The 27,743-nt window shown below is 51.2% G+C and overlaps 4 protein-coding genes across 5 annotated transcripts; 1 reads left to right on the top strand and 3 right to left on the bottom strand.

Moving 5' to 3' along the window:
• Positions 1–3,989: 3,989 nt before the first annotated feature.
• LOC122369868 (transmembrane protein 43-like) lies at positions 3,990–15,099 on the bottom strand. The gene is made up of 7 exons (XM_043344959.1): positions 14,822–15,099; positions 12,464–12,653; positions 11,872–12,101; positions 11,422–11,541; positions 8,754–8,994; positions 5,643–5,862; positions 3,990–5,166 (listed from the first exon to the last, which is right to left on the bottom strand). Exons 2-7 carry the CDS (start codon positions 12,650–12,652, stop codon positions 4,826–4,828), a joined length of 1,341 nt encoding a protein of 446 aa, XP_043200894.1. The 5' UTR covers position 12,653; positions 14,822–15,099; the 3' UTR covers positions 3,990–4,825.
• A 934-nt stretch (positions 15,100–16,033) lies between these two features.
• LOC122369865 (ferritin subunit-like) lies at positions 16,034–19,207 on the bottom strand. Its single transcript, XM_043344957.1, has 5 exons — positions 18,955–19,207; positions 18,655–18,764; positions 18,126–18,278; positions 17,813–17,932; positions 16,034–16,331 (listed from the first exon to the last, which is right to left on the bottom strand). Exons 1-5 carry the CDS (start codon positions 19,037–19,039, stop codon positions 16,191–16,193), a joined length of 609 nt encoding a protein of 202 aa, XP_043200892.1. The 5' UTR covers positions 19,040–19,207; the 3' UTR covers positions 16,034–16,190.
• Positions 19,208–19,463: 256 nt separating this feature from the next.
• On the top strand, positions 19,464–22,606 carry LOC122369864 (ferritin-1, chloroplastic-like). 2 transcript variants are annotated; one of them, XM_043344955.1, is made up of 6 exons: positions 19,464–19,639; positions 20,825–20,943; positions 21,189–21,313; positions 21,553–21,702; positions 21,858–22,007; positions 22,278–22,606. In XM_043344955.1, the coding sequence occupies exons 2-6, from the start codon at positions 20,847–20,849 to the stop codon at positions 22,419–22,421; spliced, it is 666 nt and encodes a 221-aa protein (XP_043200890.1). In that variant the 5' UTR covers positions 19,464–19,639; positions 20,825–20,846; the 3' UTR covers positions 22,422–22,606. The 2 variants fall into 2 exon arrangements, with proteins under 2 accessions (XP_043200890.1, XP_043200891.1); XM_043344956.1 differs by having other exon boundaries at positions 19,495–19,639; positions 20,759–20,943.
• A 501-nt stretch (positions 22,607–23,107) lies between these two features.
• LOC122369867 (NADPH azoreductase-like) lies at positions 23,108–27,737 on the bottom strand. Its single transcript, XM_043344958.1, has 4 exons — positions 25,911–27,737; positions 25,019–25,152; positions 24,490–24,726; positions 23,108–23,823 (listed from the first exon to the last, which is right to left on the bottom strand). The coding sequence occupies exons 2-4, from the start codon at positions 25,131–25,133 to the stop codon at positions 23,594–23,596; spliced, it is 582 nt and encodes a 193-aa protein (XP_043200893.1). The 5' UTR covers positions 25,134–25,152; positions 25,911–27,737; the 3' UTR covers positions 23,108–23,593.
• Between the last annotated feature and the right edge of the window lie 6 nt (positions 27,738–27,743).

Genomic DNA, 27,743 nt, shown 5'->3' with positions numbered 1-27,743 from the left:
CGCTTTGTAATAATTCTCAGCGGTGATTAGATTTACGATATGTGTGGGCTTAGTTAACCCGCGCCCCGTAGGGGGAGGCCGAAACGCCCCCCCCCCCCCCCCCCACCTGTCCTTTTCCGTCGATATCTCCTAAACGGCTGGAGATATCGCCACCAAACTTTCAGGACCCCTCCGGGCATCAATTTTACACATTGTGACCAAAAAAATCCAGAGGCTATGATAGGTTGGCCACAAATGACGTCAGAATGACGTCATGTTCTGTCATTTTCGACCGAAAAAAACCTTCGCGAGAAGACCTGTCAGGCCTATAGCTTTGAAGATACAGAAAAATGATCAAGACATAAAATGTGTAGAATTGACAGGGCTACAAAACTGCTATCTCGGATTTTTAATTTTTTATTGAGTTTTGACCCCCAAAAAAATCAAAAAAATTGATATATTAACTAAAAAAATAGAAAAAATTGAGGTTCAAAAAACCGGAATACATGTGATAGTACCTACCGTCTTCTATCTACATACCCAATTTCAGATCGATACCTCGTTTTTCGGCCAAGTTAAAGCGAAAAAACTTCAAAAATGATGACGTCAAATTTTCAAACTCAATTTTTGGCAATTCTAGACCTCGTAGGGCAAAACAAAGACCACCGTTAGACTCCCCGTGACGAGCTGCATCGAATCGATACCCATTTTATGCAAAAATATCAACTTTAAAATTTGACCTAATTTGACCTGACCTTGACCTGACCTTCACCAAAATGTGACCTAGGCTGGCCCCAAAGGCCGCCTAACCCACATAATCGCATTTGTCATGTAAAATGGACCATAAAACATGTATCACACGACACTTTCATATTGTGATTTGTGACCCCCGATTACCTGACCTCGCTGTGACCTGACCTGTTATCAGTGACCTCAGATAGCAAAGTATGTGTTTGACGAACAATGTACCATCGATGGTTTTCAATAAATTACCAATTTATTCGATTTCACAACACATTTCTTGAAATGCCTGTGAACGGTGAAAATCCGACCTTTTACCTGACCTGTGACGTCATCGGTTTGACCTACTATTAACGCCAGACCCCTTGAGACCCTAATTTTTCGCGATTACTTTTAAATACGTGAAGGAATTTCAACCAAGCTCAGGACATGGCCGTTTCAAGACAGGCCGAAACTTTTACAATTTAGATATTTTATCGCCATTTCAATATTTCAGGCACTTGTAATTGACTCGTAATGTTAACTGTTTTTCCATCCTGGATAGAGGCTTTCTACGTCATATGACATTAGGCTCCGCCCACGACTGCGGCATTGACCCGTGCCCATCAGCGACCTCTGTACAAACGACACCCCTGCCATCTGTGAAGGACTATGAATTTCGCTGACGCTTCACGTGCTATGAGTCAATTGCAGCAGACGGTCAAGTAAATGTTAGGCTCTTGTTGACTCTTGTATATAGGACCAAGAGGACCATCACTCCTCAACCTACTACTCAGTCGTGCTTCGAACAAACGTTAACGATTCCTAACAAATACGATTTTCGATGTAGGGTATCTGTTTGAAATACGAGCGAGCCGTATGATGTGAAGCTCAGGCAATTAACTTATTATTGCGTTGTTCGATGGTTGCATAGCGATGTACAAATCGGCAGCTACTTGGTGACATCCGACATCCCATTATCGCATTATCTGCAACGCCATAGGCTTTAAATACAGGTGAATATTTCCTAACCTTATGTCAGTTATATGCCATCTGCCCGTCATTTGCAGCTTATAAAAAAAGAAATATATCAGCGAACATATCAGCATTGTAGAAGCAATGCGCATTGAGCATTTATGACTCCTGAGTCATCATGTCGCTCTCTGGGCACTGTCAGCCAAGACGCTACGCACAACTCCGCCGGCTTTCGGCACCGCTCGACCGTCGCCCGTCCCCGCTCCCCGCCACAGCGAGAGTGACCGCGCGCCGGCCCGAAACCGCCGCAGGCCAAGACCACAGAGGCGGGGCTTAGCTGTGACGTCATAACGTATCACAGACTGACTGGTGATAGCCTCTACACACCGGATGAAAATCTTGCTCGAAATTTAACATTACGAGTCAATGACAAGTGCCTGAAATATTGAAATGGCGATAAAATATCTAAATTGTAAAAGTTTCGGCCTGTCTTGAAACGGCCATGTCCTGAGCTTGGTTGAAATTCCTTCACGCATTTAAAAGTAATCGCGAAAAATTAGGGTCTCAAGGGGTCTGGCGTTAACAGTAGGTCAATGAAATTCGGTCACAAGGTAGTTCCCTGATGGGGCTATCGAACGCCGTTTGAATTTTGAAAATCGGCCGGTAAATTTCCGAGGTCTCAGGGGGGGGGGCCGAAACGCCCCCCCCCCCTACGGGTGGTAGGGTCCGCCGATAGCCCTACGGGGCGCTTGATGCAGATTTGAGATGAAGCGCCACTACAGGAAGCGCCTAAAAGGAAATGGAGGGTCCACCCAGTACGAAACGAGTGCAGGAGCTAGTGCAGTGCTTAGTGCAGAGAAGTGCAAAGGACATCACAAAAAGGCGTATGTAGGTATATAAGAATTGTTCATGGGGAACCGGGATATAAATTGATTCACCGACCACTCCGACGCTGTGTACGGTCTCGACCGGCCTCCGGACTGGAACAACAAGCAACAGAGGTCTAGCAATGTAGTATGTGTTGTTCATCTTCTAACAAATGCTTTGCATTGTCAGCAGAGACTTGCATCAGCTTTTGGCAGACGGGTACCCCCGCCAGGACCGCTGAGCTCACTTGGGGGTAGTGTGGGGATTCCACAGGGATTCCTGTTCGTGCCGTCCCTCGGATTCCCCTGTGGTGCGCGGCAGGCTATCAGGATGTGGGGCACGGGAAATCTGTCCAACAGGCGCTTCGGTCGACGTCCGGCCTCTCGACTCTTCGCGTCCCACGGGCACGTCTTATCCGTGCATCAGGCATCCGTACACTTCACCCACTTTTCAAACCCTTGCTGTTGCCTGTATTTGTTTACATCCCTTTTAAGGGCTGCCGTTTTCGTCGTCGTGTACACGCGCCGTCCTGAAATCATCGGCGATCGGGTAGCGTCATTTTTGCAGGGTTGTGCTCGACTCAAAAAAATTTGCCGACTCGACTCATCATTCAACTTCAGAATGCCCTGACTCAACTCTGACTCAAACAAGGAGCTGATTTTTTCCCTTGACTCGACTCATGACTCAAGCAGCTCAATGAAAAGATGAGTTGACTCAAACTTGACTCAATTTTTTTGTTGAGTCAAGTGTGTTGACTCAAAATTGACTCCGATAAAAAAGTTGTTGAGCGGGGGGGGGGGGGTGAAAAAATCCGGCAGCAGGGCCAGGCCAAAGTTGTTAAGCGGGGGGAGAATGAAAAACTTATACTATATATTGTTTCTAGAAAGTTGAGTCAGCTGACTCATGTTCCTAAATGTTTTTGACTCAACTCAATGTCAAAAGTTTTTTTACTGACTCAACTCTGACTCAACTCAACACCTTAATATTTTTGTCCGACTCAACTCTGACTCAACTCAACAGCTCAACATTTTATCCGACTCGACTCAAATCTGACTCATTTGAGTCAGAGTTGAGTCAAATTTCTGACTCGACTCATGAGTCAAGCACAACCCTGGTCATTTGCCGCTCTTCCACCAGCTCCCCAACGCGACACTGACCCAACCTAACAGGGAGCCTACTGGGTGAGCTGTGACACTCCATCCAGTCGCGTATTCATCGCGGAAGATTGTTTTCGAAGATTGCTTCGAAAAACAACGCAAATCTGGCGTTGTTGGATGGTATAAACAACAGTGCACATTAAGCATAGGGGGCTAATTATTTCTTCGATGTGTCTTGATCACCGATTTGGTTTTCTCATTAGGTATATTTCCAACAAGACTCAATACAAATGAAGTTGCGAGCGATCATGTGGTCAGCGCCCGATCAGACACACATCTGAACTCACGGCATCATTTCGAATGCGGTGTATTGAGGCAATACCATACCCCATCACAACCAGTAACCGTGCATCCTTTGACTGGCCCCATCCAAGCATGAAGAACGGGAAAACAACTCACCTTGGGCTACCTTACGGTATTGAATGCTCAAATTGGACAATAAATAACCACCACTGCGACATGGAATCGTTTAACGTCTGACGTTGGTAATTGGTATACAAAAAAAAAAGACACGCTTAAAATTAACGACTTACAGTCTCAATGCTTGTGCATTTACGATACAAATGGTGAAAAGATGCAAATGAGCACAATATTTAATGATACAAGTGTAATATCAGAACAAAGTTCATCAAGCTGAGGATCGCGAAGAGAGCCTGGATTCCATATGTCAGGTAACCATACATGAAATAGATTCAAGTCTTCATTTATCGATATATCGACAATAGACATGCAGTACGTCTCGCTATCTATGAACCGTTTATGAGCTTACCACTAAGCCCATTTGGCACTTGAGAGCTGCTGTATAAACACTATAAATACGTTTCTAGGAATCACAAACAACTCGACTGCCCTTTCTTTGGCTGTTCTTCCGTAACTTGTCTAGCACTGCACGACTCAGTACACGAGACAAGGCATAGACGACACATTACCGCACCTCACTATAAGGCCCTGCGCCTACCGGGAACCAGCGACCCGTCATACTGCTTCGGACCCGAGAAACCAACCGAACCGAGACAGCACCCTGCCGCCACCAGCCGCCCAGAACAGACCTCCCCTCCACCAACGACCTCCAGCAGCGCCGTGATCAGGACGGCGCCCACTGGCACCGACCTCCAGCAGCGCCGTGATCAGGACGGCACGCTCCAGCCGTACGGCGGCGGCTGAGCGGCGGCGGCGGCTCCGGCTCCGGCTGCGGCTGCGGCGGGCGGCGCGCGCTGACTCCTGAACAGGCCGCGGGGCCGTGTGACGGTGACCCGCGGCGGGCGCGGCTCCCACTGGTCGGCGTCTGCCCAGCGCCAGCGCCAGAGGACGGGCAGCGCGGCGGCCACCAGCAGGCCGACACCGACCAGCGGCCGGAACCACAGCCAGCTGACGGCCACTGTGGCCAGCGAGACGGCCACCGAGACGCTGAAGTTGAGCGAGGTGACGCCGAGCGCCACCACCTCGCGCACCACCGGGAACCGGCTCACTGCAGAGGGTAGAGGGGGCGTTAAGGTCAGACGCAGCTCACACGGCGGACAGAGAGGGAAGGGCGGTCAGGCACGGCTCACTGCCGAGGGTAGAGAGAGGGAGTCAGGTGTGTGCCGTACAGAGGGGTAGAGAGAGAGGGAGTCAGGTGTGTGTCGCACACGGCTCACTGCGAAGGGACGCTGGGGGGGGGGGGGGGGAGGGAGCTGAAGTGCGAGCACGGCTTACAGGTTTACAATTCATCACAGTGATCGTTGTATCCAACTTCCAAAGGGTCAAAGGCTGATGGGAGTACGAGCCTAATCGACTCGTAGCCTAATCGCACACCGGGCAAGTTGGAGAGTTCAGCAACACGTCGTGTAGCTCACTGAGATGAACTTGTCATACACTAGGAAATCCACACGGAAACTCGGAGACCATATTTGACACCCCCACTAAGACCAGCCCCTTCCAGCATCCCGCCGCCGCCGCGCTCACCGAGCACGTTGAGCAGGCTGGTGAGGCAGCTGAGGCCGACGAAGGTGAGCAGCCAGCCGGCGCCGCGCAGCCACCAGGTCAGCGCCCGGTTCGACGACAGCTCGTCGGCGAAGATGTCGTGGTGCGTGCGCCGGCCCGGCTGCAGCAGCAGCAGCTGGTGGCCGTTGGAGGTGCGGTACGGCACCAGACGGTCGCCCTCCTGCTTACCGACCACGCTCACCTGCAGGGAGGGGGGGGGCGTGAACGGTAACAAGGGCAACCAAATGGGGACGGTAAAGACTCAGGGGAAACGGGACCGGCGACGACGAGAGGAATTCAGGCCCTCAATGATGGCGCACACTGCACAGTCGCTGACGTGAAAACTATGCTACGACGCGTATGATAAAACGCACGCCGCACGGTATATCACAACGTAAAATAGCGTACAATTTTAGATGACTCGAACATTGACAAGGGATGTAGTATTTCTAACCCATCTCTCTAACATATGACGATATGTAAGTTATAATTTATGAATTGTGTGCTGATTGAATGTATATCTGCGTTTGCAAGTGCAACAGAATCTGTTTGAAAAACACCTCGTTGTTAGTTATCAGGATGATGAAGCGTAAAATAAGTTTTCTACGTCACTGGTCAAGGGACAGAGCCGTCAGCATGTTAATGTTGCCCCGCTGCAGGCCGGGGATCAACATTGCAGCGATTCCGGCTACTCCGTGTGATCACGTATAGCGCTGACCAACATATGCGCAGTTAGCGTCTCTAGTGGCCGGGATTGTGTAAACAAACACCGTCACCCTTCCACTGGAACCCAGCCGACGGACTGCCACCACCCGCCCCGCGGCGTCCCCCCCCCCCCCCCCCCCACTACCCTCGTGACCCTGGGTCTGCCAAACACTGGAGACTGGAGAGCCGCCTGTCCTATGTCCGCAGCCGCGTCTGCACTATGTTTATGGGGTCAGACGTAACTGTAAACAGCGCGCATCGCTGTGCTAAAACATATGCCCAGGATGCTCCGCAATCCTCGATGCAATTGCAGCCGCTGCCGGGTCCGAAATCCAAATGTTGCAAAATGTTGCAAGTGACTTGGGGCCCAGCTCATTAAAATGTTTAGGGGCCCGCCAGCCTATGATCGGCCGCTGCTGCGGTCCGGCGAAACATAATTGGTAAAATATTCTGGTAAGTTTTAGCCCTCTTATCAGCCAAACAAAAACGCGTTGCCGGGCCGGAGCGTCTTCTTAGAAACATCAGCGGCTGGGGGAGCTAATAGAGACCACTCAGGCCCCTCCCTCCCTTCCCCCCACAACACACCCATCCACTCAGCAACCGACTGCAAACATGCACCAGCCACGAGTGTTCCATCGCTACCCGCGAGGTCAAGAGCTATGCAGCCCGTGTGATGCGATCTGATTTGCAGAGGCACTGCTGTTGAGAGCGCCCATGCTCTCCGACAAGTGGGTCTGTCAAAGATGTATGACAACTTCAAGAGTGGATTGTTTGATTGATTCGCGCTTTGCCATGACTCTTGTTAGTGCAGCCTGCAAAATGTTATGTAACGGGGTCAGCAATCAGTCGAGGACATGGACACACTCTGTTACCACGTCCATATCGAACTACACGGGCTGCCAATATCACAGCACGGTGCGCCAGCTTATCATCAACTGGTACTCGGAGATGGGCACCGAGATGAGCAGTGAGCGGTGATCACCATGGCTGTAATTGGACACCACACAAGTGCCATGGTCCCTCATTTTAGTACATCCTCATTTAGTACCAAACATTTTAATGTATACCGAATACCGATATAACACTAATTGCACATTCAGGATAGCTGCTCTTCATATTTATACTATAGTAATTAAAGTTTGTTAGTGAGCTCTTAGACAGGGTTTTAGACGATAACAGTCGCCCATTTCTTTTTATCTGATGAAAAAATGCGATGACGAGGAAAAAAGGATGTTTGTCCATATCAACCCTCGAGCTAAACAGAAAATGTGAAGTGCTAATACAAAAGAACCTGATGACATGCTAGTTCTTCACAGCAGCCTCGGCCCGTTGCTATCACAGCGAGGAGAGGCAAACAGCTCCGATGTGAGATGTATCGGTATGACGTCCACGAGTCCTAACTGTACCGTGCTGATGCTGACCGCCGGGGGCAGAGGGTGCGCACAAAGAAGGCAGTCCAGGCGGCGGCACGACCTGGTAACCAGCAGAGGCCACCTTGACACGTCGTGGTCATCTGTTACCGTAGTCAAATGCACGCGGGCGCGCACGGCTTCGTTTTGATATAAAAACCAACAATATAGGTAACCAGCCTCTGGATTACTCGAGCAGACCAAGCAGCTGTCAATGCCACTTTGATGAGTGATGTTACATTTTTTAAGTAGAAGATAAACAAATAAAAGAAACAACTAACAAGCAGTATCATGCACCGTCATCCGCGCCAGCCGCTCCGATTGGGATGACGCCAACACCACCGAGTCATCTCGAGCGGCCGATTCTGCCCGGTCACGCAGGCGACAAGTGTTTACAGCGAATACCGTCCTGATTAGCAGTCTGGCTGTGTGTCTTACACTCGAGAACGCCTATCAGGGATGATTGTCAGCCTAGGAGCAGTGCCACATCACAAAAGCCGTCCAAAGTCTCTGACGATTCACCACTCGAAGGACCACGACGGGTCACGGGGTGCGATCAAGTCGCCTGACGACAATGCGAACGTTCAAACGCAATAAAAAGTGAGTGCCATTCGGCCGCGAGATCAGATATCTATCAGCATTATCGGTGTGCGAGGTCATCCAAGCACAACTGCCTGGCGACCGACCGCCTCCTACCGGATGACGGACCTCGATAGGGCGAGCTGAGAAACCCGCCACTCCCAGTTCCCCAGTCTAATTGCTCGGTCCGGCGCTCCCAGTTTGCTAGCCTCACTGTCGCCAACCTCATCTTAGCAACCGATGTGGGATGTCTAATTGGAAACACGAAACATGCAGCGGCCATCGTGTGTTTCACATCGTCATTTCGGAGAGTTCACCATCACCACACAACCACACAGCAATAAAGTCAATCCTTCCAACCCGTCCCTCCCTCCGTCGATGTGTTCCCAGCCCGACTCACCGTGTCTCCCGACTTCCCGGCGTAGGCGAACTGGACGCGGATGTCGCCCACGGCAGGCGACTCGATGTTGTCGCAGTGGTAGAAGATGTCGCCGTGCAGCTTGATGCTCCGGTCGGCCGGCCGCTCGTCAGAGGCGAACACCGTGAAGCGCGTCAGCAGCTGACGCAGCTCCTCGGTCACCAGAAAACCGGCCAGGTGCGCCACGGGCGCCTCCTGAATCCGCGACTCGAGCGGCATCGTCCTGAGGAGGGAAGGAAGGGCTGGGTGAGAGAGACGAGCAGAGGTAGCGGGCGAAGGTAGCAGGTGGGGAAAAGTGGAATATTTCGTGCTAGCTATACAATATTATGCTGGCAGATTATTATGTCATTTCGGCAAATCTCCCCAGTTTCCGTTGGATATTTCGCTGGAAGCGGATGGGTCCTGGACGCGCAGCGCAGACCTGACATCCTAGACAGTAATACTTGTCTGTCCGAACAGCGGAGCAGGGATCGTCACGCGGAACACAGGTCGGTGTCGGTCCGCTGACCACGTGAAGGTGACTCAGCACGGAGAAACAGCTACGCCGAGCACTGACTCAGAGACGGCGGGTCAGGCCGGGGTCAACGACGAGCACCTACGACATGGCGATCAAATATACGTGACACGAATCCACAACGGGCGTCATCGCTGACAGGGGCAGGCTTTGTGGAAAGGACAATCATCGTCTCATGACAGACATGTGATTAGAGGTGCCACAAGCGGATTGAAATCAATGAAGTTATTGCTAGGAAAGAGGTCTTCCATTCCTTACTGCTTATATTGGTTAGTTATCATTTAACTTCTTTAAATAGCGCATGTTGTCGCAGCCCGTAGCGCACGTTGATAATCAGCCGCTCCAGTGGTAGATCTGGCCGCGCAGCTTGATGCGTCGGTTCACCGGACGCTGGACCGGACGCCGCTACTTATCCCAGTCATCTTCCAATTGCCCTTAAACGTAGGAGTCATTAGGCCGATCGTGTCGTTTTAACTAAGCCTTTCCAGAGCACGATTTCAGAGGACGTATGTAGATCTGACTCTGGATACACGTCGACTTAAAGTTGCTATCCCGATCGATTTATATCCTGGTCTGATAATACATTCCGAGTGGTTTCAATGATAACAGGACAGGCGGATATGATTGTGCTGTAAAGGAAGATCTTTTCTTAGTTGGAAAGTACTTTCCGTCATTGCCGGACATAGACGTTTTTCGACCGTCGCTGAATAGTCAGCGGGCAGTTTTACAAACAAAAAGGGGCCGCCAGTTCTTCCCGAGGACGAGATAAATAGGAAGGGCCCACAACATACTTTCTTGCTCCTGATGCTAAAAGGCACAAACTGACAAACAAGGTCATTTAATGTAAGCATTCAGACAAAAATTAGTCAGTTTGTCGGCAACATTAACAATTCTAAGAACCTGGAAGATAAACTATCGCCCAGCACTGCATTTCAGCACCAAACACAGCATCCTATATGCACGGGCTACAAAATATCCTCCCAATCCCATCACAGTTCATACTCTAAAAGCCACTCTCATCTTCAGAACATAGAAGATGTGAGTAAAATGAAAAAGACAATGTAGGAGCGTAAACAGCGTCGACATGGGTGAACAGTTAATTCGATAGTTTTTTTTTTCTTGAATGGTGAAATGTGAGACTGATATGGGTAGCAGTTCAGTGTCGGCCATTGCAGGAGAAGCTTAAATCAACCTTAATCTGGCTGGGGGAGGAAGGTTTTAGCGTCCAAAGGTGGTGGAATAGAGGTTTAAAAACTAGAAGCAGAACTGCAGTTTGGCGACTGATTACGCTGAAACTTCTAACGAAAGCTAACCAGAGGTCTAAAGAAGGTCAAAACAAGCAATATATTGCAATGCAGCGTTAGATCTTCACCATGTCGACCATCCAAAAAATAGGGAGAAAAATAAAGCAGTTTCGAGAAACTGAAATCCTATGAACCACCATTGGCATTCAATGATATTGGCTGTTGACTTGGCACTGCCTTTGAAAAGAAAAATATGGCAATGCACCATACCTACACATTGAAAACTTGCAAGTCATGTTTTCCTTTAGATCAGCTAAGTCATCTCCCAAGCACCGGCTGGTACTGTCGCGACTACGATGCAGCGAACACGCGCTGCATTGAAATGCCTTCAACACCACGACAGCTGATAAGGTAAACATTGATAAGTTAGAAATTATGTAAGCAGCTGCTAGCCAGTTTTATATAACGTAACTACTAATTCGGATTCCACGCCGGCGCATGGTTGTATGTGTGTGCTGTATCATATCGACATGCCGCATTCCATTTCGAAAATACTCGTAGTACTGCAAACGAAGACTACAGTTGCTTGATATGCAATTATACGCTAAATCGACAGATGCTGTAAAATATATGGAACACTTAATGAGCTAAAAAAGGTTATTGGGGGCACAATATGAGGCATGACAACGCACTTTAATGTCGAAACATTGACGAAATGTCAAAGTAACGTAAAAACCGGAAGTCATGTGAGATGATAATCCACTGGAGCACAAAATCGTCAGTGATCATCGAGTTCATATTTGGGAAACGACTAGAACGAACGGATCGGCTTAGTTGATGTCGGATATTTACGATAAACTGAGCCGATGATGCGACGTTTCTCAACACTCACTTTGGGTTTTCGTGGTTGAACGGCGAGTTGAACGACGAGCTGTCCACCAGTTTGTCTTTCCATGTTTTGTAGTAGTTGTACGATGTCTCAACTTGTTGTCCATCGGCCGTTTCCACTGTCCTGGGAAGATTGAAAAAATGTATCAAAACATGGCAGGACTATCTGCTCATCAGTCGCATAAAATCGACCTCACTTGATTGAAGCTAACAAAAATGTGAATACGAAAAAAAACAACCAAATGTTTTTAAATATGCACTGCTTTTCCCTGATACTGCCCTAACAATCCACAGAAGATTATGGAGTATGGAATAGCTTCCAGCTGTCTGTGAACCAGCTCCACCCACCAGGCCTGCTTTGATGCCTTTGATGCCTCTGAAGCCCCTGCCTAGCTGACCCACCGGCTGTTCCACTCCTCCACCCACTACGGCTGCTCTGACGCCTCTGACCCACCTGCTGCTCTGTTCTTCCACCCACTGGTACATCTGGACGCGCCGCTTCAGCTTGACGGCGGCCACGGCCACGCCGTAGCGCGGCTCGGTCAGCGGCTGCGGCACCTCCAGCTGCGCCGTGAAGTGCACCAGGCGGCCGTCGTTCTCCGGCAGCGGCCGCTGCGGCGCGCTCAGCGGCACAGCGCTGCTCAGACCCTCCGACAGCGCCTTGGCGCGCTCCACCGCCCGACCCTGGCGTCAGAGCCAGGTCAGAGGTCAGGAGTCTAATGAATTTTAAGTACCACACCCAAAATACCAGAATGTTAAGCTATGCACAACAAAATAATACTATAACACTAAACACAGTCAACAAAAATTTAGATGTTCAGAAAAAGTAAGAGGCTATCAGACATCACATGGAATGATTTAGCATCTCCACATGAAAAAAATATCAATTTATCCTCTCCATGACCTTCATAGGTATCATTTTTCACTGGATAAGATATCTAAAAATGTATCTTCAAAATCAATTCGATGAAGTTAACATAAAAGTATTAGCAATATTTTGAATTCCTTAGGACAGGAATGTGTTGCAAATACACTGAGTCAGTTACCTCATTCCAAAATTGCAGTCCAATACCACCAAAAAAGATAGTTATGCCAACAAGGGATAGCACCATGCTAGCCTTGATGGATTCCCAGAATGATGGCGGCTGTCTGGCCTGAGTCCTGGAGTGTAGCAGTGGCTCAGTATCATCCCCAGCAGCCCCAGTTTGCCTCTGTCGTAGCCCATCCTCGTCCATCCTGAAATAAAGATCAAGATAAGTGGTAAGGTTTCATCCTGTAACAACTCCACCAATATAAAATAGGTTTCTCACATAGAAATGTAGTCATTAGTTATCAGAAACTATGTGTGATAGATAACTGAATAAGTCTGCACAAAGTCAGTAGGCGGAACTATGGTCAAGCGTACCCATTTTCGGGAACGCATTTTCGTTCCCATGTTTGGGAACGATAAACCCAAATATGGGAACGCCATGTAGGCATTATTTAAAACAAGAAAAAGAACCGTTAAATGACGTCCAAAAAATATAAAACGATCGTGAACCGCCTGATCGTTGTCTCAATATTGTTGGGAAAGAGTTTGATATTGTAAGGCCCATCGTAGTTTCAAATCGTTCCCCTATTTCTAAAGCAGTCCATCATCCGGGCCGCGAGCCCAAATTTGGGAACGCTCTCGTACACTGGCGCTGCAAGCGTTCCTTATTATGGGAACGGCGTACCCAAAATTGGGAACGATTTCACCGACGCCTTTCAGGGGCTCTTTTCATTAACAAGCATCACGTCCAACGCCGCAAATTATTGGTAACGCAACAATCATCAGATGACCTTTCCGGCAAGACCGTTGCATGTTTCGCCCGGTCTTCTGCGCTTTTATTCCCGTCGATCTCGCAGCGGGCACGCCCCCCTCTGCAGGATTACGTAATCCACAACGCTCAGCGATGTTCAACAAGGTCTTCCATACCTATATCCACCGTCCGCGCCGAGGGTGGAGACATGTCAAGCACCTGTCTGCTAATCACCGAGAGTTGACGAGCACAAGAAGTATCCAAAAATGGGAACGCTGAATATGTTACACCCTCAAAACACCTAGTCCCAATGAAAATCTAGTTTTTTCCTTTCTTAATGAGTGTAAGTGGCAAAAGGCCTGGTAGGATGGGCACGAGGAATGATCGAAATCAGCATAAAAATTATAAATAAGCCACACAGAGCGACCTATATCAGAGAAATTCCCCCCAAACGATCATGCTTAGAAACGCCGAAGACAAAAACCACGCTCATGACGCTGCTTATAAAACAACGCTAAACAGCTAGCATCCAAATAAAATATGTCTTTCAGGGCTGATAAAATACAGCTGAATGATTTTAAACCACTGAAACTGAGTTTACAACAGTAGTTCGGTAAAATCACTGACGTTCCACGCGGTCGATCGCCCCGACACCAAAAGTCAACAATATTACCTCGGGACTGTCCGCGTGTTCGCTTGCATATGTCAGCATCTGGTGTCGCTAGAATGAAACTTCATAACCAGGCGAAAATTATTATACTTGACCTCAAAATGTAAAAAATGCTTCATTTTCCTTAAAATTGCATGTTAAATGTCGTATAACCCATATTTCCACCATTCTGTCATTTTTAAAAAATCATTAAAAATATCATTCCACGGTCAATTTCCTTGTTCCACGGTCAGATTAAAGATAACTTTATGGAGATTTAGTAGATACTTAAATCAGCGTGCACTTTTTTGAGACGTGATGCACTTTTGAGTTTTAGTGGGCGAACGGCCGAAAAATTGCCTTCCGTTCTCATAAATGGGAACGCCCGTTCCCATATTTGGGAACTCCGTTCCCAAAAATGGGAACGTTCCTATATTTGGGTACTCATGACCATAGTTCCGCCTACTGAAGTCACTGGGATATCCTATAGCACGTAATGCATGATTCTTTCATGTATCTCACCCAGCTGAAAAAAAAAATATTTCCCTCACAAAGAATAATGTTTTAAATAATGCAGCAGTAGGTATAAAAAAACTCAAGGAGCATTTCAAATCTGTTGTTGTTAGTAGGTACCAACCTCACCTATCAGCAATGTACGTATAACTCAAGACAAGTAGGTACCTATTGATCAAGTTTGAAAGTCTCTGCATTGCCAATTGGCATGCTCCCACCACACATCATCTAATAATGCCTTTCTAGGTCTGTCATTGGAAAAAAATGTAGAATAATACTCAAGCTTGCTAAGCAGCTTGAAACCATTGCCATGCCTAAATCAAACCTTTGCGAGGGGATAAATTGGATTATTTTCACATGAATGTAAGCTGAACCATACACATTACAGCCTACTTAATGGCTGTTACATAATAATGAAACGTGCATAGGCACGTACATACCTGGTACATACCAGTACATACCTGTTTCTCGGCAAAATCAAAATACCTATCCCAGAAAGCGTGCCAAAGGTACGGCCCTTGGACCGGACAAGGCAACGTGATCTCCGGTTATCTTCCAGTACAGTGCTTCCCTAGATCATGGTTCACTATTCAAGAGCTTCAAGAGTAATCTGAGATCAACACTCCTGTCTCCTGCCCGTTTTGGCCTAGGTATTTGAATAAATCCAATGAAATCAATGAAATACGACCTATGATGTTATTTTCCAGTCTGATGAAAATAAACGTAAAGTCGCAACTGCGCATGATATGTAGCAAATAGAGCTGCCATATGAAGGAATGAGCAGAGGAATATACCAAAATACCTCCGCGAGGATAGCTTCAACATGCACTGGGTGGTTCTGCATCTCGTTGACTGCCCGCGGTCGGCCTCTGCAGTATGGCTTCCACGTGCACCTCGCCAACTCGGAAAGACTGAGTTCTTGCATCGGCTCATATCATGCAGACATATAAGAATAGCTGCTGGCTGCTGTTATATCATTTTTACCGTTATTACACATTATTACGGCTCAAGCTACTTCATAGGCGACGGAACGTACGGGACGGAACACCGTGCCCCCCGTTGATTTTGCCATTTTAACATTAGCCATATGGGCGTTGCATGGAAAGAATGGGACCAAAAGTTGGCAGTGCCCACCCATACTAAAGGTTAACACCCTTTTAAAGGTGTTCCGCCGCTACTGAGCTACTTCCTCAGCCTCTGCTAATACATAGACGTTTAATATTTCCCTTTGGCTATTTCACACTTCTCTATGCCTCGGACCGAAATCGGGGGGGGGGGGGAGAGACCCGCCAAGAACGCGTGTGTTTAATGAAGAGACGCATTGGCCAGTGGCTACCCCTCTTAGGCTGGATACACTGTGCGAGCCCCCCCCCCCCCCTCCGTTGTTTATATCTAAAATAGTTTACCATTGCCAATGTTTGGAAGTCCTTGTGGTTCTGTGGTTGGGTTGGTGTTGGGTCTTACTTCAGCCACCACATGTGCGTTGAACATCCGATTTCTACTCTTTCGTTTCATTTTGCATTGTGAGTCCAAAGGAGAAAGTATCCAATTTCGCCAATAACAGATATTCAGCAGGGTAAATATTATCATTTTGACTAAAAGCTACCCCTGTCCATAGTGCCGCACGCACACCACCAGGCACCAACCCCAGTCCAATAGTAAAACACAGTTCGTTCGGTACCACAGACGGTATATTATTTCACATTGCGTCAGTATCGTCGCATTAAGACACTCTCCAACGCCCCACCCTTTAGGCCCTCATCGGTGCAGGGCCGGCCCCGCCGCCGCTGGCGGGCGAGGCTGGCCCGGTGCTCACAGTGTGAACCGCGCCTACAGCTCCTTGTCGAACATGTACTCGGCCAGGTTCGGCTGCGAGACGAGCATCCTGCCCAGCTTGGCGATGTGTCCGGAGAACTCGCGACTGCCCTTGTGCTGTTCGTCCAGCATCTCTGCCGTCAGCCAGTCGGCCGCCTGCGAACAGAGACGAGAGCGCTAATGAGGAGACATCGCTAGCCCAGAACGGACCAAGGTGGTAAGGCATCGGTAGTTTGTTTTGTTAGAGACAAGCTATGTTTGTTCCGTGTTTTACTACTCGCCTCTAGCAATACCTACAAGAAACAGAACAACTAACAAGCTCAGTGGTGGATCGGCGCAAAAGATAAACTTAAATTAAAGCGCCTCTCCAAAATGAAAACAAAACTGACAGTAATCGCGCAACTGGGGTCCGTCAGTACCGACCCCGCCGAGCAATCCCCTGGACTGGTAGGGCTCCCCGGACGCCGGGCGGCCCCAGCCCGGTCAGCTGGTGGTAGGGGTTGATGTGGTGTGTCAGTATGTTTCGCTTTATGCTGTTCTGTGTTGGCCGTTAACGCATGACGTTGGACTGTGCGGACCACCGACGGTGCGCCGCAGCGGCAGAGACCGTCCCCGTGGGGAACGTCCCAATGGAACAGCCAGACCTGCCGCTCAAACGGTCACCCCACAGAGGGAGTGGTCTTGGTGGGGGCCTGCCCTCAACATTGGTTATCTGGTGATGTTGACCGCCAGCCCAGAAAAGGAACCGTGAGGGGAATGCAGATGGGTTTGTCCTGAGAATGGCGAGGATGGATGGAAAAGAGGACCGAGGTGATAAGGCGCATCCAGCGTCTTATATCGGTCGTCATCTGCTGGTCTGACTGTAGTTTTCAGTAGCTTCAAACACCTAAATCACATCACATCCTCCCAACACGCCGTACTCCGTCCCTAGCCATCGATAGTCAGTACACCTGACGGTTAGGCTGTGCCGCACGACACCGATGTGCTGCGGGCTAGCCTATCTTTACACTTCTTAGACGTGAGAGGAGGGCGTGACAACGTAACCACAATCGCGATACTTGATTCTAATGATTCTTGTGGTACGTAACCACAATCGCGATACGAGATAGCTATAGCATGACATGTCATGGACATCAGACATCTACGTAATTGGTCGATGCCTCATCAGGGTGGTAGTAAAGAATGGCAGGCATTGGTGTTTTCATTTGTACGTTTTTGCGGCTATTTAATGACGCGCCGAGCGATAGAGGCATCATTTAAAAATGAACGAAATACTTAAGACATTATTGTAGTACCATTACCCTAAGCCAGCACCATTACCTTACATTAGAACCATTGGGTACAGGCATGTATTCCCAATCACATTCACATGCCGCTTACCATGTCATAGAGTTCAGAGTTCAATGATACATCTATTATTAAAACAAATTTATTCCCACACGAAAAAAAAAAACGAGACACAGACGACACGACTGGTCGGTGTACTCACATGCCTATCCCGCTCGCTCATGGGAAGTGGGGATGGGGAGGGGGGTATAGAGACGGCTGGTTGGTATATACTCACGTGCCAGTCGCGCTCCCAGGCAGAGGATGGGGGAGAGTTAAAAGATACACGACTGATGGGTGTGGGTACTCACGTGCCAGTCGCGCTCGCAGGCGTTGATCATGTCGGACACGTGGCGCGTGACGGCCTTCTCGATGGCGAGCGCGTCCGTCAGACCCTCCAAGACGTTGGTCCAGCTGTACTTCAGCGGGGCCTGGGGGACGGGAGGCGGCAGGCGTTAGACGGCAGGGAACACCAACCAGCTTCCTCACAGAGTAGACTTATCGTGTCTCCGATTAAGAAATATCTGCTTCACCATAGTTGAACTGCTGTGGTAGCTGGTTTTACTATGTGACTACCTATGTATTAACACGACTGCAGCCGACGTGTACACCGCGGGGACGTACGTAGGAGGCCTGCAGGTAGCTGGTGTCGCGGTCTCCGCGCATGGACAGGTAGTCGGCCAGCTTGATGGCGTGCTCGCGCTCCTCCTTGGCGTGGTCGAAGAAGATTTTGGACACGCCCGGCCGGTTCACATTGTCCTGCGCAAAGTGGGCGCCCTGCAACAGCACACACAGCGCTGTAAGCACGGGGCGCCCTGCAGCAGCACACACACAATACTTCACACACAGCCTGCTGTTATCACGGCGAGAAATCAGTCGCACATGCACGTAATATATTGCAACCAATGATCGAACGTTTAATTTCTAACGTCGTTTAATTTCTCAGACTCACTGATACGGGTCAGGTCACGTAAAATGTCAAATTTCTGTCCGCTGTCGAGGATCAATTTAGAGGTCGAGTCAGTGTTCAGGCCAGAAGCCAGGTCAATGTCAGGTAAGGTCAGAAGTTCCATCTGCGTTAAGGTCAAATGTGGTCACATGTCAGGTCGAAGGTCAGGTCCGGGTCCGCTCTGGGCCGGCTCCGGGCACTCACGGCAGCCAGGTAGGTGAAGGAGGCCTCCAGCTCGCGGCTGATCTGGTTCCGGATGGCCGTGGCGCAGCCCTCGTCGTAGTTGAAGTTCTTGGCGCAGGGCTGACCCTCACCTAGGCGCAGACAGGCCGTCAGTGTCACGCCATGATGAACGAAAGGCGAGCTGGTCAGTCGTGTTTATCACTAATAAACATCCATGTAAGCCAGGCAGCAGCACAAACGTTATTGTTTCCGTGTTAAAGCAAAAGCACTTAAATCAAAAGGCAGAAACAAACGCGGCGGCGGCCGAGCGGTTGAACTCACACTTGTCCTGCGGGTCGTTGTAGTTGACCTGCAGGGTGGCCTGGGCCGCGGCCGTAAACGCCAGCACAATCAGCAGCCTCTTCATGGTGAGCTGGAGGGAGGTGGGTCGCCGCAGAAGGTCCCCGCGAGAATAGCTGGCCGCCGCGCTCGAGTCGCCGCACTGGACGCTCTCTGAGCTGTGTTATCGTGGCGCGGCGGCGGCCGGCGGACCGTCGGAACACCCCGCACCCGCCGCCCCCTCCGGCTGCAGCCAATCGCGACACATCCGCTGGCAGGCGTCAGCGCCAGCCAAAGATCAAACAGGGGCGCCCACAGCACGGCCGACGATATTTTACAGATATCTGCCTTGTAGTTGAGTTAAAACAACTTCATTAATTTGAATTCATTGATATAAGACCTAATTTTGAAGCTTGCTATTCCAATTTCGAGCCGTATCGAGATGACAGCGGGCCGTCCTGGTCAGACCCCTGACCGTCTTGACCGTCGGGCCGGGAGCAAACAGAGCGGCCCTCCGAGACGGACCAATGGCGCGCCGTTGCCGGGCGGCCGCGGCCAGATAGAGCCGGCCGAGCCGCGTTAGTACGTCGGTCGAGCATTCCCAGAGCGGACTCTCGCCGCGCAGAGCAGCGCCCGCCGCACAGAGCAGAGCCCGGACTGCAGCCAGCCCCCGCCGGACATACAGAAGGTAACGGCCGCACTGCCAGTCGGCCCGCCGGACCCAGTGTGAAACTGGCCCGCGCCACCCGCACCGACACCGGTCACAGACCCTCCCTCGTGTCGGTGTTTCAGTGATTGATTTGTTTTAGTGATTCTCGTTCGATCCCTCTCGGCAAACCATGCGTAGGAGCCCACTTATGAGCGACTTATTTCTCGGGTGTCTGTTGGCCAAGACCATGGTTGGATTTCACCGTTCATTTGTTTACAGTCAAAGCCGCCACACATCGATACTGTTTTCTGATGATTATTTTCCTGGTGTCGTGTCTGATTTTTTTTACATGCGAACAAAATACGAAGTTAAACATAGCGGTACTGACGGATGCATTGGACGCTACAAGGGCAATCTTTAGTAACATTACGTTAAATTGACTTCTTTCGGCCCTTCTAATGTACTTTTTACACACGGTGCGATGTTATCGATTTATAGGCATAATACACAGTTTACAAATAGGCAGCGACCGACCGTCTCCTTTTATAAGTCGAATGTTGTCAATAGCTGTTCGTTCAAAAACAAGTGTCGGTATCACTCGTACTCAGTAGCGGCGGAATACCTTCGATTAAGGGGGGGGGGGACACTGCCGATTTTTGGTCCCATTCTTTCCATGCAGCGCCCATAGGGCTAATGTTAAAATGCCAAAATCAAAAGGGGGCACGGTGCCCCGATGCCCTTCCCGTTCCGCCGCCTATGCTCGTACTATAATATCCAATGCAGTTTGGTCGGTCGGCTATTACAGTCGGTTAAAAAACAACTAAAAAAAAAACATAATAGTGTGCAACATAGTGTGCTGATATCCAGTGTCCAGAAGGAGTAAGTTAAAAGATTACTCGATTTACTTTACAAATAAAAACGGTAGACCTTTGGAAAGGTTTACGAGATATCATCGACGGATAATAAGTGTTATTCACTTTAACATGTTCATTGTCCAAAAATTTACACTTTTGTCCAATGTACGGCCACAAGCCGTTCCCTGTCGGCCGAGTCGTTGCCCGGGACTGTTTCCAGCAGGTGATATAAATACGGTCACGGGGACACGTCCAGCTCCTATTTCTGTCAGTCTGAGACCGCTGTTCCCTGCCTGTCCCTCAGGTGCGACCCCACAGCTGTCAGGATGCGCGTGCTGAGCTGATCCCTCCCGGGTTCCCTGTCCCTCAGGTGCGACCCCACAGCTGTCAGGATGCGCGTGCTGCTGCTGACCCTGCTGGTCGGAGGCGCCCTGGCCTGCCAGAACCGCCTGGACACGGTGGTGCAGGAGGCCATCGGAGGCGCCACAGGTGGGTCCCATGGTGAAGGAATGTCAGGTCAGATGGCTGCCGGGGCTTGGACGTAGGTCAGAGAGTGATACACAGACAGACAAAGCTGTTTGTTAAACAAAGCTGAGAATTATTTATAGTTATACCTAACCCCAGACTGACTGAGTCTGTACAGTCTGTAGCCTGGACTTCTCCCTGCTGTGACCCCAATGACCAAAAAGTGCGCCGGGAGTGTCATGACCTGACCGTGCCCCGTGTCCGTGCAGACCTGTCCACATCCGTGCACGATGACTGCAACAGTGACGTGGGAACCTTCCTGGCCGCACACGCGCCCAACTACAAGCACGTGCTCAGGAAGTCCCTGTCGCTCTCCCTCAAGTACCTGGCCATTGTGAGTAGTTTGATCGGCATATGGCGCCAGTTGTGCCCATTGAGGTGAACTCAAGCGGCGCAATTGTTGGGTACAATATCGGCATCATTGTCTGTTTCAATCCCCCTTTGATTGTTTCTACCACCTCTTATCGCACATGATACGAATTTAGGCACACCATTTTGGACGAGAGAAATGTACAAATAGCTCTCGTGTTTTCCACGTTGATGGCGCTAACTTTCGTCGTCTTTGCCACCCAGTCCAGCCACTTCGGCAGCGACCTGAACCACCGCCTCGGCTTCAAGAAGCTGTTCCGTGAGGCCTCCGACCAGCGCTTCGACCAGGCCATCGACATGATCAAGTATGTCATCAAGCGCGGAGGCAACGTCAAGGAGCACTTGAACGTGAAGGTGAGGACACATCGCGGCGACAGGAGGCCGACCTCACAACATTTCCGGGCGAGGCATCGATCGCCGTGCAGGGAAACGCATCGCCTATTATTTCTGAGCTGAGACTGCCGCAGCGAGCTCGGACACCCGTGAGTGACCCGCCCTGACCCTCACAGGTCACTGCAGCGCCGCTGAGGCCCCAGGCGCTGTCGTCGCTCGGCCTCGCGCTGGCTGACGCCAAGGACATGTACGCCGAGCAGGCGCGGCTGCACAGCGCGGCGCTCTGCCTCAGCCCCAGCGCCGTCGGCTGCTCCGTGGACGCCGACGTGAGTAGAACGCGCCGCATCCGGGGGAGCCGGGATTGAACGGGAGCTGGGAGGGACGGGAGCAGGCAGAGCGGGGACCAGAGAGTGGGAGCGAGAGCGGGACTGAATACCAGGGCACCCGGATGATAGCATTATCCTGAATGGAGATCTCACTAGTTGCGAGATAGTTTGTAGCTACTAGATACTGGATAGTAAATTACAGCATAAGTCGGTGCCGTCGGGAGCGATACCTCCTGTACCTCACGTCTGACGCTACCGGCCGTGTTTCAGCTGGCGCACCAGTCGCAGGACGCCATCGAGTCCGAGGTGGAGCGTGTCAACGAGCTGGCCAGCAAGGCCAACCAGCTGGCGGCCATGTTCACCAGCACCGAGTACAGTCTCGCCGAGCACCTGTTCGACCAGCACCTGCTCTAGGGCGCCCCTGGCGGCGGAAGGACGAAGCTGTGTATCCGGCCGTCGACACCGGGCGGCGCTGTGACGGTCGGCGGCTGACAGCGGACGGCGGGCGGAACGCGGTGTTCTCTGTTTGGAAGTGTCTTTGTGCCGTGATCGCTATCGACTACTGATGTTGGTGAAATAATACACTCGGCCAACCCTGACCTGTGATATTAACTGACGACAGAATTTTGTTCTGGAAACGGAAAACCGACCGGCATTTCGAGGTTTTGGTGTTTGCCGTAAGGTCTCAACCGTGACGTCTATTATTGAGACTCTAGCTTGACTCAAATCGGGCTGTATCAGGTATATAGAGCTGAAAGCGAGACAGAAAAAGAAGTCCTGCTACTGGTAGTCCGTACTGCAGAGGAAGCGACATATTGCACACAACATATCATTGTCCGTCCTCCGTAAATTCCACAGGAAACGCCTCCGGAAATGCAGCGACCACTCTGGAGGAGAGTGTATGCCACGGGAGGAGGGGGTGCAGCGGCAGTTGCGGTGGGCACTTGCGCCGAATTGGTGATAGCAGTCACCCGTGACGGAGCGACTCAACCCAGCATCGTGCCTCCGTTCTCAGAACAAAACTAGGGACGGCGCAGAGGACCATTTCCAGTTTTTGATTTACAGTTGTTTTGGGACATTTTATCAAGCTAAACTCCCACTTATATCGACGTTTGTATTGAGTATTATAGCCGTTTAATATCACAAAGGAAAAATGTGACATCCTTCAAAAAGTCGATCTTGGTATTCGGTATTCACGCTTGTCAAGACTGTGTAGGAAATAAAAACGCACACCTACCGGACAAGGCGCTGAATTATCCATGTCATTCATTCGTGTTAATAACGTGACAAGCTATGAAACATGTCACTTCTGACACTTCTAACCTGCTCATCCCTGTATTTCTGCAATCCTGGCCTTAACTCAAGAAATGATGTGAAGGCATGAAACAAGTACTATGAATGAAAGACGTTACAAGTATATTCCTATTCAACTTCCGAAAATTACGCACACCATAAACATCCAGTAAGACCACGAGTTTCAAATAGGACAGAAAGCGGACCACCCGTGACAGAATACTGCTCATGTTCCTGTTTTTCACGGCCCCGCAGCCACCACTGCCCGCCGGCCGTGTAAGCCAGTGACGTTCTCAGTTGGGCACACCGGCGGTCCTGGCCGCCTTCAGGGCGTCCACGTACCAGGTCAGCTCGGTGACCAGCCGGGCGGCGTTGGTCTCGATGCGCTCGTTCTGCGGCTGTCCGTCGGCCGAGTAGCTCTGGGTGACGGTGGGCACGGTGAACTGGGCCGGGATGCTCACCAGGCCCAGCTCGCTCAGGTGGGGGCGCGCGAACGCCGCCGCACGCATACCGCCGAACGGACCTGGACAGGCGGGGAGGGAGAGTCAGGGGACAGCCAGACCATACCGCCGAACGGACCTGGACAGACGGGAGGGGGTCAGGTCAGGGTCTGCTGAATCATACCGCCGAAGCGATCTGGACAGGCGGAAGGGGCAGGGCAGAGGATTGCTGAAATATATCGCTAACGAACTTGGCCAGTAGGGAGATGACAGAGTACAGACTGTACCGGGAACGAAAGAATAAAAGGGGCTTGAGAAGCCATGATGTGCCACCAAACATTTCCGGTATGGGGTGTAACATCAACCTGGATAGTGCCATCATCATCCGTCAGACATGCTTATCGATCCGTATCATTGGATTCAGCGACACATCTGCATGTTCCAGTCTTTTAACGAGCACCTCTCGCAGTCCAACACCTTCTAAACTGGCACACGAGATCCGCCTATCTCGACCTCCCTGTGACAGTGGCAGCACTGTAGCCCGTCCAGCCTCTGCACCAGTGTCTGGCGGCGCCACTGGGGCCCGTCCAACCGACCTCTCCTGAACCACGGCGACACCTGGCGGCCGACCGAGGCGACCATCGAGCGAAACTTACCGAATAAACTTACCGAGCCAGCAGTAAACTCACAGAGCCAGCTGTGAAGTCACTGAGCCAGCAGTAAACTCACCGAACTAGCAGCGAACTCACCGAGCGAGTAGCAGGCGATGCCGACGGGCCGGTGTCGGAAGGAGGCCGGCGGGAAGTGGTCGAGCATGTTGACCAGCGCCGGCGGCAGCGAGCAGTTGTACTCGGGCGTCACCACCACGAACCCGTCGGCGGCCGCGATCTCGGCGTTGGCGTCTCGCAGCCACTGGGGGGCGGCCGACTGGTCCGGCATAAAGTGCAGCGGCTGCCGCAGCAGCTCGAACGGCATCTTCAGCGGGTCTGAGGCACAGCGCCGGACGTCACGGTCAGTGGGTCTCACATCAGGGTCAGCGGCGCAGCGGCGGATGTTAGAATCACTGCATTATTGTTTTCATCGTCCACGGTAGCGTGAACAGCTTATTTCATGGTCCAATGTGCCCAAGCACCAGCACATGGATTATGGAACCAAACCTGAGCAACTGTTTTCGATCACCGGAGAAAAGACAGCGACTTCTTGTTTTACGGCACTGTTCATTCATTCTATAAGTCACACATTGGAAAGCAATTCAGCCTCGGTGGCACGGATGCTCACCGAAGAGGTTGACGGAGTGGTTTTTCTCCTCGAGCAGCTTGATGAGGTGTTTGGCGACACGCTCTCCATTGCGCCCGTCACGGGTCGTACCCAGGAACATAATGATGCGCGACATGACTGTCGGAACTCACAGCCTGAAACACGGCCAGGCCCGGTCAGACGAACGGAGCGGTAGTGGGAGCAGTCAGAACGGGCTTAGACTACAATGGCAGGCTCACAGGTGACCAACCGAACGACAGAGGTCTTTTCATAGTTCCAGGGGAGGTTATGACAGGGACAGGACCCTATCTAGCATCAGGGCTAGTCATAGAAAGCCAGACTGTGGGTAAGATCGGCTGGGGAGGGAACACAAGGTAGGAGGGAATACAATAACGCCTGCAATGTGCAGGCGTGTGCTCTGCGGCGGCACCAAGACCGGTGCCGACCATCCAGCATGACTCAGCAGTTTTCGACGGAGGGCGACTGGCAGGGCGCCATGGCGGCACCCGTGCGTCCCAGAGAGCGGGGAGAGAGAACGATTAGCCGCGCACTGTGACAGCCCGACCCGCACAGCCGGCCAGCTCGGCTCATGGGACAGCACTCTGTGGGCTTCACACGGGAAACATGCCGCACGAATGGCTGTTTGAAACATGCTATGTTGCGTGCCATGAGCCATGAGGGTCAAGTAGTCCTCACACGCCCAGGGTGTTTCTATCTAAAGCCGTCGTTCGATGAAAAAAGAGCGACTTGTTAGAGAGCGGAGTTGTGTACACACAAGGCACTAAAGCTACATACATTTACACGTAAATTTATCAGCATTTTGGCCACAGACATCAACCATCAACCAAAATTTCAGCACCCACGTGCCGACCCGACGTGCTACCCCCAACCCTCTCCCCCGCTCAGACCTCACCTGTGTTTGTGACGACGGCGGCAGTGCTGACAGTCCCAGTCGCTCCCTCGCCGTCCTCTCGTCTTCTGGTCCGGCCCACACCTCCACGCGGGTAACGCTGCCGCCGCCGCCGACGGACGTCACTATTGATGTGAGCCGCCGGCCGCCGGCTAGACCCAAGGACGTCTGTAGAGCTGCAGGTTACGCGCCCCACAAACCCGCCGCGGCTCCCATGAGTCGAGTGGGAGCCCGGGCCCGACACTGGCCCAAACCACTGTCTCTGAACGTTCAGCGCGGGCAGGTTCATCACCTCAGGTGTGTTCTGCAGCGCAGCATCATGCTTCGCCTGGGTGAAAAGCTAGCGGCTCTAAGTTACAAGTCATCATGAGGGATGCAAGGTGACTCATCTCCTACTGGAAACGGTTGGTGACAGGCATGTGTTAGGCGATGCGGTATTGGGCGTCGTAAAGTAATCTTGGCTATCGCCACCGTGTTAACACATATGGTGCCGAGTCCATTCAATAGGACAAGGCCTGTCTATTGCTGGAGAACGCGGGCAGCCCGAGCCTGCAGCCGGACGCCTTCAACAAACAGTACTTTTTGCCGCCGACTGTGGTCTTTATCGACCGTGTCATGGGCGTCGCCAGGGTCGGTCGATAGCAAGGTCAGGGCATCGTCGGTACTCTGAATGCGCCGTAACAAACCATGGGACGACGGTCAACACTACTGCCGGCCCCAACTGCCGTCAACGACCACTTCGGAGTACCCAGCGTTTAGACCATGCCAGAGGAGGCTCGGGCCTCGGTGTATTTTAGCAAATGTTTGACTAACACAAAACTCAAATAAACATAGAACGGACGTCACCACTGCTCGAAATAGTCGTTGTTGGCCAGCCGGTGGTACACCCGGCCGCCACACGAGTCCCTCCACGGCTTCGGAGGGTACAGCATCGCCTTCTCCAGGCCCGGGATCGACGTCTTGACGGCGTTCAGCGTGATCGGCGAGGTGACGAAGAAGTCGGGGGTCCGGCGTGGCCCGCACAGGCCCAGCTTCTGACAGTCGTCCTCCGTGAGCTCGTTGATGAGCGTGTGATCCGGGGTGAAGCCGACCACGAGGCCGTCGTTGATGCACAGCAGAGGGTTCCTCGGCTCCGGGGGCGGGTACGGACAGGGGTCCACCATGCTCGCCGGCTTACGAAAGTTGGCGACGTAGTCACATTTTTGGTGATGTGAATTACGGGAGAAGTCTCGAGAAGCTGACTGAAAGCCCGGGTCGCCCGGCGACTCCAGGTAGGCGGATAAGTTTGTTCCAGTTGGAAGGCTGGCAGGAAACTGGCCCCCAACGTTGCCGCAGACAGGGGCGATGCTCGGAGGAAGTGGGGTGTACTTTGGCCGGAAGCGCAGCTGCATCGGGATGCACTGGCCGGCCTTGTCCCTCCCGGCCACGAAGTTCCGCTGGTTGTGGTGGTAGGACGGCGCACATCGTGTGTATGGAAGAGGCGAGACCGGTCCGCCGAAGCAGCTGATCTTTTGAGGACTGCTGGGAAAGCCCAGGGACCTCCGAAGCTCCTGCTGAAACAGCACTTGCCGGATAGTCCTGGCACGGCGCTGAGCCTGATACAGACACTGCTGCTCAGGCATCCTGTGTTCCGAGTCTTTCTCCGGCAATACGAGCAAAATATGAGTTTAAATTATGTTCATCGTCTGTAATGTAAAAGTCAGCATCTTAAAAACCTAGTGTAATTAAAATGCTTTCAAACTAAAAATAATGCAAAAAGAAGACTTTCTTTATATGATTTTGTCAATAAATTTGCAATTCCAGGTTCATGTCAAGGTTCATGTCTCAGTCACTTTT

This window comes from Amphibalanus amphitrite, unplaced genomic scaffold, assembly GCF_019059575.1.
Source record: "Amphibalanus amphitrite isolate SeventyFive unplaced genomic scaffold, NRLGWU_Aamphi_draft 001081F_arrow, whole genome shotgun sequence".
Lineage (NCBI taxonomy): Eukaryota > Metazoa > Arthropoda > Thecostraca > Balanomorpha > Balanidae > Amphibalanus > Amphibalanus amphitrite.
Note: the sequence above shows the minus strand (reverse complement) of the source record. Positions and strands in the feature narration are given on the sequence as shown.

What these genes read in the sequence shown, in the direction of transcription:
- LOC122369868 (XM_043344959.1), bottom strand. Translation starts at nt 12,652, where the DNA reads ATGGACGAGGATGGGCTACGACAGAGGCAAACTGGGGCTGCTGGGGAT. An exon ending in GTGGAAGAACAGAGCAGCAG is followed by an intron (nt 11,542 to 11,871) that starts GTGGGTCAGAGG and finishes CAATCTTCCCAG; the next exon opens with GACAGTGGAAACGGCCGATG. An exon ending in CCGGGAAGTCGGGAGACACG is followed by an intron (nt 5,863 to 8,753) that starts GTGAGTCGGGCT and finishes CCCTCCCTGCAG; the next exon opens with GTGAGCGTGGTCGGTAAGCA.
- LOC122369865 (XM_043344957.1), bottom strand. Translation starts at nt 19,039, where the DNA reads ATGAAGAGGCTGCTGATTGTGCTGGCGTTTACGGCCGCGGCCCAGGCC. An exon ending in CCTTCACCTACCTGGCTGCC is followed by an intron (nt 18,279 to 18,654) that starts GTGAGTGCCCGG and finishes GTGCTGTTGCAG; the next exon opens with GGCGCCCACTTTGCGCAGGA. An exon ending in CCTGCGAGCGCGACTGGCAC is followed by an intron (nt 16,332 to 17,812) that starts GTGAGTACCCAC and finishes CTCTGTTCGCAG; the next exon opens with GCGGCCGACTGGCTGACGGC.
- LOC122369864 (XM_043344955.1), top strand. Translation starts at nt 20,847, where the DNA reads ATGCGCGTGCTGCTGCTGACCCTGCTGGTCGGAGGCGCCCTGGCCTGC. An exon ending in CCCTCAAGTACCTGGCCATT is followed by an intron (nt 21,314 to 21,552) that starts GTGAGTAGTTTG and finishes TTTGCCACCCAG; the next exon opens with TCCAGCCACTTCGGCAGCGA. An exon ending in GCTGCTCCGTGGACGCCGAC is followed by an intron (nt 22,008 to 22,277) that starts GTGAGTAGAACG and finishes GCCGTGTTTCAG; the next exon opens with CTGGCGCACCAGTCGCAGGA.
- LOC122369867 (XM_043344958.1), bottom strand. Translation starts at nt 25,133, where the DNA reads ATGTCGCGCATCATTATGTTCCTGGGTACGACCCGTGACGGGCGCAAT. An exon ending in CCACTCCGTCAACCTCTTCG is followed by an intron (nt 24,727 to 25,018) that starts GTGAGCATCCGT and finishes GCTGTGCCTCAG; the next exon opens with ACCCGCTGAAGATGCCGTTC. An exon ending in CATCGCCTGCTACTCGCTCG is followed by an intron (nt 23,824 to 24,489) that starts GTGAGTTCGCTG and finishes CCGCCTGTCCAG; the next exon opens with GTCCGTTCGGCGGTATGCGT.